This window comes from Danio rerio, chromosome 25 (assembly GCF_052040795.2).
Source record: "Danio rerio strain M-AB ecotype USA chromosome 25, GRCz13ab, whole genome shotgun sequence".
In the NCBI taxonomy this organism is placed as follows: Eukaryota; Metazoa; Chordata; class Actinopteri; order Cypriniformes; family Danionidae; genus Danio; species Danio rerio.
The window spans coordinates 17,713,959-17,726,137 of record NC_141045.1 but is presented as its reverse complement, the minus strand read 5'-3'; the positions used below and the strand labels follow the sequence as shown (position 1 = coordinate 17,726,137).

General features: G+C 34.6%; 1 protein-coding gene across 1 annotated transcript in view; it reads left to right on the top strand.

Moving 5' to 3' along the window:
• Positions 1–12,179, top strand: part of si:ch211-266k8.4 — an 80,150-nt gene that overhangs the window by 57,202 nt on the left and 10,769 nt on the right. The window contains exons 13-14 of the mRNA XM_087312036.2: positions 2,628–2,737; positions 8,855–9,049. Coding sequence (XP_087168162.1) covers positions 2,628–2,737; positions 8,855–9,049 — 305 coding nt within the window. The remainder of the gene's footprint in view (positions 1–2,627; positions 2,738–8,854; positions 9,050–12,179) is intronic.

Sequence of the window (12,179 nt, the reverse complement as noted above, 5' to 3'; positions counted from 1 at the left end):
TTTTATGAAAACATTACTACAATAGGTTTTTGGCTACTAATCAGAAGCGAACAACTTTAAGTGCTATCTAGCACTGTTATTTTTACAGAGTGTTTATAGTGTTATATAGCTCCTTTACCACCCCAAATAACCTTTTTTTTTTTTTTTTTTTTTTACTGCTGTTCATTAATTACTTTAGGAATTGCAACCCTTTTTTGGGTTTTGCATTACAAGGTTTATAAAGTTGGTATATTTAATTGAGGCATTTTTTATTTAAATATGGAATAATTTCCAAACAATTTTAGCCCAAAAGTTTCAACACTGGATAAAGTTGTTCAAAATTTATTTGACATAGTCAGAGGGTTTTGTGGATAGGATTTTCATATATATTTTTTTATTTTCTGTCATTTTGTTGATATTGTTTTTCTTTGTTAAGAAAAAATATTAACCAAAGAACACCCACTCTATCCTGACAAAGCCATAAAAATATATAAATGTATGTAAAAAAATTAATAATAGTAATAAAATCAATATGTAAACATTTTGTAAAATGCATTAAGAAAATGACTTAAATATAATAAAAGAAGTCATAACACCATAGTTCATGTATTAACAGACAACTATCATTAAACACTTACAAAGTTTGATCACATTATTGTAAACCTCTTTTATCACTTTTCGTTCTTTAGAAAATACTGTAATTAGCAGTGGTGTAAAGTAACTACAAATGCTCAAATTACTCTAAGTAGTTTTCCTCAGAAATTGTAATTTACTAAGTAGTTTTATAAATCTGTACTTTTACTCTTCCTCGAGTACATTTTTAGTGCAGTAATTGGGACTTTTACTCCACTACTTTCATTCAACCTGCAGTCACTACTTGACTTTTTCTTGTCTATTGGGATTAGAAATAACAGTCCTGTAATTCCTGTCCAATCAAATCGCACACAGAAGGTAAATCGCCACATAATGAGCTACCTCAAGACATGGGCGATTTATAATTGCAGCAAACTGTTTAAAAGCATTAAAAGTGTCCAAGAAGATGTCCAAAATCTTTAAACACGTTGACCCAGAGACTAATCAGATGCATGTCAGTGATGAGAAGATGGCGGAAGTTTTACTGTATGATGACCGAAATGGCCTTAAACACCCAGCAGGCACAAGACGTCAACATGACGTTAGGATGACCTTGTACCCTAGTGTCGTGGAGGCGTTGCATTTTGTTTGGAAATGAAAATCATGTTGACGTCAGAACTCAAGGTCAGGCCAACGTCCAACCTAAAACCAACCAAATATCAACATCTAATAATGTTATGGCTTGATGTTGTGTTGGCGTTACCATTTTGACGTCTATCAGACATTGAATTTTGCTTCCCATACCTGATGAATAGATGTCAGTATTTGATGTCAATATGTAATTGGTTTAAGATTTTGGCTCGACGTTGGATTTTAGTCACTTTCCAACATAACCTAAAGTAAACCAAATATCAACGTCATTTGACATCATTATTGGACATCAAAATATCCTTGGCCTTAAACGCTGGCTAGACATTGAATTTTCACCTGACATAACACCCTAAATCTAACCTAATGTTAATGTCTTATGATGTTGTGTGCCTGCTGAGCAATAACTAAATGCACTAGAGAATGTTACGTTTACACACACATACACAACTTGCATGTAAATGCATCAGCTTTTACAGCGTAATACTCACTACTCACTACACTTGAGTACTTTAGAAAGGCCAACTTTTTACTCATACTTTAAATAAATTTTACAACAGATACCTTTACTTTACTTGCACTATATTTTTGACAGCAGGAAGGTCGCTGGTTCAAGCCTCGGCTGGGTCATTTGGCGTTTCTGTGTGGAGTTTGCATGTTCTCTCCGTGTTTGCCTGAGTTTTCACTGGGTGCTCTGGTTTCCCCCACAAGTCCAAAGACATGCGGTTTAGGTGAATTGGGTAGGCCAAAATTGTCCATAATGTATGTGTGTGACTGAGTGGGTGTTTCCTAGGAATGGGTTGCAGCTGGAAAGGCATCCTCTGCATAAAAACATGCTGGATAAGGTGGCGGTCCATTCCACAGTGGCGACACCTGATTAATAAATGGACTTAGCTGAAAAGAAAATTAATAAATGTATGTAAACAGATAGAATATATATATATATATATATATATATATATATATATATATATATATATATATATATAATTTTTTTTTTTTTTTTTTTTGTAGAATTCGATGTTGTATATAACCAAGTAATTTACATACAAACAAAGCCCTCTGTAAAATCAGAATAGAAATATGATAAAGTTAATTTTGGTGTGTGTAAGGTCAGCCGAAGTGGAGATTTATGTTTTGGGAAAACAACCCTTTAAAAGTATGTATTGCAGTAGTAATCTGCACTCACAGAAGAAGCACTTAATTGTGTATTTTGGATATTTTCTATACATCAGACAGGAAAAAAACATTTCATTAAAAGCATAAAATCTCTAAATTGACAGGTGTGTGTGTGTGGAAAAAACTGTGCTTTTGCCTGCAGTATCTTAATGCGTCATAAAAAATGAGAATCTGGCAGCAGTAAGTGTGAGATTTTGCTTGTTTGTCCTGTACATGGTTGCTGTAAGTACAGTATGGCTGTTCTGCAGGTTCGGGGCAGGAGAAGCAGTAGCAGGCGTTCCCAGAGTTCCTCCCAGGGTGGCGTCAGGAAGGAGAAACTCCCTTCTCAAAATTCAGATGGAGGCGCAGCTGAAGACAGGTATGTGGAAGATGGACACAACGTTACAACAATTTGGCCTCTTTTGAATGGTGTTTAAATGGATTTCCATAACTGGTACAGCATTTTAATTGACAGTTTCACTTTGATAAAATTGATCTTTGAAAAAAAAAAAAAGTTATAATTACATTATTGGGGATTATTTCCAAAAACGTTATTGTTTACTTTTTTCAATACATTTTTTTCTATATAATTATTTTAAAGAGCCTCTTTCTAGGAGAATAAGTGGGGGAAAAAAAGAATAATAATAAAAAATTTATAAATATTATAAAATAAAAAGCTATTTATTAACAAACACTTTTTAAAGTAAACATGCACAAATAATAAATAAAAATATAGCTGCAAGCAGCAATTAAGGGGGCAAGCACTTTTGGCCAAAAGGTGGTGCTGCTCCAGAAGTTTTTGAGTACTTTCAGGGCATGGGGTTGAAGATGCATACCATGCTTTGTAATGATATGTAAATATGTTGGTAAAATATAGCATTTTTGGCCAAAAATCGAAATGGTCAACGCCCAAAATGGCTGACCTGTAAAAATCAGACATCATTTGACTCGACATGCTCTGCTGGATGTAATGAGACCAGTTTTATGAGTTTCGGACGAAAGGTTGAGACGTTATGAACAAAAATGCAAGTTTTTTGTATCTCCGGACCACTAGGGGGCAGTGTGCCGAAACTCCGCATATAACCTCAGACCCTAGTTGTCATAACACACACCAAGTTTGGTGTGAATCGGTGAATGCGTTACGGAGATATCGCGTCAAGTCCATTTTCGCAAGTTCTTCGTTAAATTTGATTGCAAGTTAATAGATATTAGTAATAAATATCTTCCTACTGATTATGAAGTTGGTCATTATTAAAAATAAACAAAAAAAAATCTAACGTGTCCAAATTTAGTTTGTTTTTGTAGAGAATTTGTGAAGAAATCTACTAGAAGCTTTAATGGTGCTTTTGCATAATTTTCGATGCTTAAACATTTTATATTGCTCTAATTCTTTGAGTGTAAATGCATGAAAAAGGGCAGCAGCATATTCTTCGAAATATCTTCTGTTTACACACGCAAAAAAAAAAAACAATCATTTTTAGAATTGTCAAAAACCTCAATAAATCCTACATCACTTTGTGTAAAATAAAAGTATCCCTTTAACACTCTTCCAAAATGTAAAAGCAAGACTATCAAAATATAGACAGCGAGTGTCACTTATCAAGTTCTTGCACTTTTATTTATTTATTTATTTTTCATCTTCATCACAGAAGGACATAATTTATGGCTTTGTACTTTTCGTCTGTGCAAGAACAAATCATGTTCTGGAACTTTAACAGTCTGGGAAAATGCTTCTGGCTAGTTGAGCTGGTTGAGTTTTGCGTGTCTAACTCACCCGTTTGCATGAGCGTGCATCTGATTATCTTTATGCAGGAAATTCAAGTTCACATGCACGTCATGGCATTTTATTTAGAGACTGGTGTTCATACTGAACATTGCTGAGATGCCTAGAAGTAAAGCACACTTGAAGACAGCAGGTGTGTTTTTGTTGGATATTTAGGATTAAAGTTGCTGAATTTACACATTCAACGTGTTTGTGTTTAAGAAGCATAATGTGATGTGCTTTTGCGTGAGGTACATAAAAAAAATGTAAACAAAACTAAACAAAAAATTGATCACATCATTTTAAGGTATACTTGCAGTGTAATTAATAAATGAGCTACTGAGTAATATGAATTAATTATGTGTACTATATGGTTAGGGCTAGAATGCGGTTTAGGTTTATAATTAGTCATATGTTTATAATTCCTATAGTAAGTGCATAGAACATCTGTAACTTTTGGTAACTTGCTGAAATCAGACATTTATTATTTATTTTTATTTCACTGTATGTGTATTCTATAAAATATTTGTATTATGATTATTTATTTTTTAGCTAGAAAATATGAAGGTTATAGTACTTTATTTGAACCTATTTCAGGTTACTTTATTCCAGGAAATAAAAGTAACAATCCTGCTTATTTATTTGTAATATATTTGATTACTTATATTTGTAATAATTATACTGCTTATTTAAATAGTTTTTTTATTCATTTATTTTTTTATTTTTATCCTTTTTTTGTGCTTTAGAAGTTGTTTTAAGATGCTTTTTAAACCAGCACCACTCGTGTTTCCTTCATAAAGTATATGTATTTATTTTTGCAATTTCATGTGGTATGCTATGATTGCATAAGCTTAAAATCTATTTTAAAACAGGCAGGTTGTTTATAGATTGTAAAAAAAAAATTGAAGATTTCTCAGGGTCTAAAAATGTCTTAATTTTAGGCCTTAAAAGTCCTAAATGGACTAAAGTATTGTGTTGTAGGTCTTAAATCATTTTAAACTGGTCTTCATTTTCTTATGTCCATGTAAAGCTACCTAATCTGGCCTTAAGAAATTTAAATAATGTAAATGAGTAAATTGAAAGATAAAGTTATGATAAATATGTTATTGCAATCTTTCATTATTTTAACTTTTTTTTCTTTTCATATTAGGAAATCTCCATAACGGTCATTAACATAATGAAATCCTCTAGGTCTCTGAAGGTCTGCTAGTGGATTTAGCTAATTTGACATTATGAGGAAATGACGAGGCCTCTGGTTTTTACTGGTTTAGTCTGATCCTAGAAAAACAGGTGAAAATGCTTGGAATTTTTTTTTTCCTAATGGGTTGCAGTCAAAGTCAGTGATTTTGAAAGGATAATTCACCAAAAATTACTGAAATAAAGAAAGTTTAATGCTAAAATATTTTTTAAAAAGTCCAACTAAGTTTTATTTTCATTGAATGTTATTAGTTCTTAGTCATTAGCAGTTTTATAATGTGCTTGACATCAGTCATTTAATGTGCGAGCCATTTACTACAAAGCGTTGATAATCACAACTGTGGTTGTGCTACATTTTGGGATACTATGTTTGTGTGCTTTTGCGTGTGCGTGTGTGTGTGAATACAGTAAACAGGGTGTATCAATCAGGGCTGCAGGTGCTTCCTCTGATGTTCAGATAATTCAGTGCATGTTTGGTGTCATGTTGCTTCAGTAGGGCAGCATGTTGCTCTAGGAGGGCCAAAATGAAGTGTAAATTTGAATTTATTATAGTAATATGTTCCTTGAGATTCACTTATGACGTTATTTTTTAGGTGGTAATAATGGTGAGACACAAAAATCTATATATAAAAACAAAAAATACAACAGTATTTGTGGAAATAATGGTCATTTTCAGCTGTATGAATTTTTCAGATTTATAGGATTGGGTCCTACAAATCTTTTCAGTAAATGGCCGCTGTTACGATTGGCTGACGTCATTGCATAGGGAAAAGCTCAATAGCTAGGTTTCCATCCAACTATTTTTATGCACATAATGGAATACGGCATTAAAGCATGCTTAATGGAAACACCAAGATGCACCTTATTTTTTAAAAATGTGCATTAAGAACACAACTGAGTAGGATAAACTTTTTTTTTTCCCGATAAGGCAAAATGAGTATAAACTATGATGGAAACACATTCACTGAATAAATTCCTAACACATCCAAATCTAATTTTCTTTTTGATACTTGGTCCCAGATTATCAGAAAGTGTTGATTTGGTTCTCTTTGAAACCTTGAATGAGACCGGTGCTTTATTCGCAAATGGTTTATTTGATGTTCCAGTTTTGTGCTTAAATTTAAATGCCATCTTTGGATGCAAACATGGATATTGTCGTCTCACTGTTTATGAGCATGTTTTGAAAACATTGATATAAAATTGATGTAATTTACAGACAAAGAATTTTTTATATCGATTTTGTAACCTAGTACAATTTCTTTGCAATTTATACTCTTTTTATACTTTATGGAACTGCATTAAACTGCCTGCTTTTTCTTTGGATTTGCAGGCAGCAAATCCGTAGCTAATATATTAGCCGATCAATACAAATACATTTTTTCATTTTTTTTCCCCCACATATTCAGGGAACAACTAATTCTTATTTTAAATTCTTAGGAAAACTGATCTCTGAACCTTATTAATCAACTATTCTTTTCTATGGCCAACTTTCTTTTATATAGATAAAATCTACTGCCTGACAAAAAAAAGCATAAATAAAGCAACCAAGTCACTGAAAATTAACTAGTCACCATTAAATGAATAAAAAAGTCAGCAAGCATATGAAGTGGTTCACCGAGTGGAGACATACATAATTTATTGACTTCAAGATATCGGCCTAATTTTGTTATAACACCGAAATATTAACATTAAAAATAGCATTTATCAGTCTATATCAATATGGCTACCGATATAATGTGCATCCCATTTGACAGTGGGTTCTTTTTGCTCATCACTGGTGTAGATAAGTGTCATTTAAAACTGATTTCTAGAGTGTGGGGCCTGTGGTGATATTTTAGGGTGTCCGCAGGGTCTTAAAAAGTCTTAATGTCTTAAATTTCAAAAACATTTAAAAAGTCTTGAATTCTCTGACATTTTGACATGTACAGTAGATCGTAAACCCTTTTTAAACTGCTTTAATTTTCCTTTGTTTATGTAAACTTACCGAATCAATCCAACACACACCTAAACAAATCTCAATAAAACTCTATTTATAACTAATATTACACCGCAGTATAATGTATATACTTTTAGTTTATTAAAGTTTTATGGAGTTTTTTTAAGTTATGTTGGGAAAATTTGCATGTATACAATTCGTGTCTGCTTGATTTGAAACATTATTTAAAATATGTGGCTAAGAAATAACTAGTAAATAGAATTAGTTTCTTGATGGGGCATGTAAATAATTTTTTTCTGCAGAGATAAAAAATCCTTAGCATTTAGCCCTATATAAATTTGAAATTTCTTAACTGTTTTTAAAAGGTCTTAAATATGACTGCAGTAACCCTGTATTAACAGTTGTTATGACCTACTGTAGATCAATGTTTCTTAACCACGTTTCTGAAGGACTACAACACTGCATGTTTTGGATGTCTCCTTTGTCTGTCGTATTGCAGGCCTATCAGTCTCTGCTAATGAGCTGATGACATAGATATATACATTAGATGTTGCCTGGCCTATTGTTGTCTATTGGATGGAATGCGTCAATAGTGCCGCCATCTTGCTACAGGGTAGCGCTCCTTTGAAATGAATGCGGGACCAAGGTACAGTAAAGGACTGTGGCCATCCAAAGCCAGAGATATACACATATATCTATGATCGGGAGTTTTCCTGGATGTTAGTATGTAATTTTTTTTTCTAATTACTAAAATTATAATTTTACATCACTTTTCTGCATTGATGGATCAGTGACCGCACGGGCATTCCTGACAAAAAGCTTGTGTTTGTGTGTACAGAAATGTACTCTTCACCCTCCCTGTTAAATTTGATCTAATCCGTGTCCTGAAACACAGCTCCTCTCCTGCTTTCACTTCTCATACTGACGGAGGGAGCGATTCGTTTTTAAATGAATCCCCCAAACGACTCTTTTACTAGCCGACAATAATACAAGTTTCTGGCAGCGCTGCATCTCGTTTTCATATTTCTTTTGCATTGTTTGCTGATTTTATTCAACAAAACTAGCATAAGCCGAGTGTTTAGTGCGAGTTTGAGCTGCTTTGCCGTATGGTGAATGCAGAAAGTGACTGTTATCATCAATAACGTTACTTGATTAGCACAAAAGTTCAGAACATACAAAAACAGAAAAAAAACTTTATATTACCTATGAAATGTTCTGCCTTTGTGCTTTGTTTTCTTTGTTTGCTCGTTACTACACCCGTAGACAGTGCTAAAGTCCCGCATCTTCATGTAATAACACTGTCTTGACTAGTGCGGTTGAATGACATTTGTCCTGGGAGCACTGTACCAATGTGGCGGCGCTATTGACGCATGCTCAGGGTCCCTATGCGATATCTAGTGTATATATCTGTGAGCTGATGATCTGAATTAGGTGTGTTTGGTTAAGGAGACACTGAAAATGTGCAGAGTTTGTGGTCCTCCAGGAACATGGTTGAGTAGCACTGTCCTAGATGGTCAATTTGCGTCTTTTTTCTTGCAAATATGTGTCAATTTTATGACCCCATAAACAAATTTTAAGTAATGATTTCTGGCCCTTCGCAGCTCTGACTCTTCAGCCTGGCGCGTGAGGTCAGGGCCTGTCGGTAAAGTGGCCCGAAGAAGGAGCCAAGATCAATCCAGAAGAGGAAGTTCCTTCCATTCGAGGAGTCGGCGCTCTAGATCTCAGCAAACACCAGTTTTAACGACTGTGCAACCCGAGAGCAACAAGACTGATGATTGTCAAGAAACCCCAAACAGGTAGTGAATCATTCATGCATATTAGTTTTATATTGGCACAGCAAAAGCTTTTTTTATTCTCTACCATAAACATTTGGTCTCTAATGACATTAATAATAACGTGTTTTGGGTTAGGATTAAACTGACAGGTGGTCCCGCTGGTTTGGTTTGGCAGGTTCACTTGCTAAAGAGTGGTTAGTTATAATGAGTCTTTAATCTAGGCTGAATCCCTCACAGTGAAAGTGATTAATGTAATGGTATGGATTCTCTACAACAGAAGGATTTAAATGAAATCATAAGTAACTGTGAAAGATGATGCTTTAATACGACAAATGAGTTTTATGGGCTTATTTTACTACTTTTGATTGGAATTCATATGGATTAGTTTGATCTTTAAGAGGAAGTTAGTTTTTTGCAAGAAGTAAAAAAATTGTCAGGGCACATATTTGCATATTGCACATCTGTTTTCATATAGTACACAACAATGTTGTTATGCCGACATTAGTTTAAAAAGATTGATCGTAGTGTTTTTGTTTAAACAGACATTTGTGGACGACGTCATTGAAGAAAAAAGTCAATATAAACAGCTTATGAGCAAACAAACAGTGTTATATCGGTCTTTTTTCTTATATGACAGTTGTGATTTAACATTTTTGTTCACTGGGAGAATTAGACGCATAATAAAGATATGCTTAATGGAAATTCAAAGATGCGCTCGAGTGATGAGAATAAGAAAAAAATGAGTATGAGGCCACGATCACACTAGAGTTTGAGCAAGCGAAATTCTTTTATACGGCTGAGTAACGGGGCAGGATTAAAGAGCCCCTATTATGAGTTTTTTTTAAATTACCATCCATGCAGTGTATAACGCAGCTCTAAGTGAATGGAAACATCCAGCTGAGGTATAAATCTGAAAGTGCATAGCGTGCTGTTTTTTTTTTTTTTTTGCCTTTATTTTAACAAAACAAAACAGAACAATGACCACAGTTTACAACCAACAAATTTCTCAACATCACAGCACATAATGAAGATCAAAAAGAAGACATAGAAATACAAAGTAATAATAATAGAATAATACATAAATTAACCAAGGTTTATGGTGATCTAAGGTTTTGCAAAAATGTACCTGAAATCCTGGGACCTACATATTCAAGAAATGGAGTCCAGATCTGGAAAAAAAGTGTCACTTTTTCCCCTTGACCAGTGGGTAAATTATTCCAATGACATTAGATAATATTACCTTATGCTATTCTGATACTGTTGGTTGTTTATCAGATATCCATTTGAGAAAAAAATTACATTTACGGGCAGCATAGGTAAGAAAGTTAAACAGTGCACTGTGTTTAAAACTATTGATTCTATTTCGTCGACTTAGAGTCAAATGAATGTTTTGTCCTTTGTTCGGATCAATGTCGACGCATGCAGATAACAGATGCGGGACTTTGCCAAATATGAAGTGCCGGATCCGGTAAAATGTGAACGCGCCTTTCCCTTCAAACGCTAAGGGAGTGCGGGAGATCATGGGATTAATCATTACATGACCATTACTATACCTAAGAGATGATGATTGAGACAATAACCTACCCTGCAATGCGGGATTCGCCAGCCTTTCATTATTAAAGGAAGGATCAGCAAAGGCTACTAATGTATTGGACTTTGTCAGTAACTGTTACACAGTTTGTATGGACCAGTTTCTTGTTTCTCCTTCCCACAGAACATAAAGTATGATTAAAATAGTTGCCTCATTTTCTGTAGTTTGCAAAATATGTATTTAATTGGGTGTTGTAGCTGGTAATCGCCCCGCTCGGCTTGAATTACACATCTATTATAGATCAGTGCTTGTAATGTATTTCAGAATATTTCTCTAAATAGTAAAATTTTTGCCACTTTGTGGATTAATACTGAATGTGTGTTGTTGTTATGAATGTCATATGGGAGTTGATGGGATAACTAGGTCAAAATAAATGCATATTATAGGACAATGAAAGTGTTTTTTGACCTTGTATGCATGTCAGTCTGTTGTTGGAGACTCCCAAAACCAAAATGTGACATTTTATAATGCATAATTGGGACTCTTTAAACAAGATAATTAGACATAAAAAAGCAAAGTGTAGCATGACAGTAGCTTGAACTACGATGGAAACACAATTACCGAATAAATTCCTGAAGGCTGATTTATACTTCTGCTTTTGAGTCCCCTCTGCCCTTCCCACACTCATCAGCGCTTCCAACCCGACCGATCACAGAGCTTGCACTATGCGTCGTTGCGAACGGAGGTCGGGGCCAGCTATAAATTGGTGGGACTTGAGCTCCAAATGGGTGGGCCTTGAGCTCCAAGTAGGCATTACAAACCTGGAGTTTTTATTTATTTAATGTCTTGTACATGACACGGAGTCTAATATTGTGCATTATGAATGTCTACACATACCCCAACTCTAAACCCAACTTCACAGTAACTTGTTGTGTTTTATGAATGTCTACACCTACCCCAACCCTAAACCCAACCTCACAGTAACCTGATGATTAATGTCTACACATACCCCAAACCTTAACCCAACCTCACAGTAACCTGATGTGTTTTATTAATGTCTACACATACCCCAAACCTTAACCCAACCTCACAGTATCCTGTTATGTTTTATTAAGGTCTACACCTATCCCAACCCTAAACTCAACTTCATAGTAACCTGTTGTGTTTTATTAATGTTTTACACATACCCCAAACCTTAACCCAACCTCATAGTAACCTGTTGTGTTTTATTAATGTTTACACCTACTCCAATCCTAAACTCAACTTCACAGTAACCTGATGTGTTTTATTATTTTCTACTTCACCTACAGTACATGTGGTGTAAAGCGTGACCCACGGCGCATGCAACGGCAACGCGCATAGCTGTGTATCCATACTTCTGCGCGCTGTTTCTTCTGTTTTGCAATAACACTTCCGAAACGCTAGTTGGCAGTAAGGTGTTTATGTTCCTCTGTGTCGAGTTACTTCGCTGATGTTTTGTTTTTCTGAGCGCTTCTTTAATGTTCAAGTGGTTCAAACTCGCTCCTTTTGAGGCAGGAACCGGCGGACGTGCAACAACTTTAACCATGAGGTAAACACAAAACAAAACTTTCCACCTGGAGCTTCTCCTACTTTCAGTGT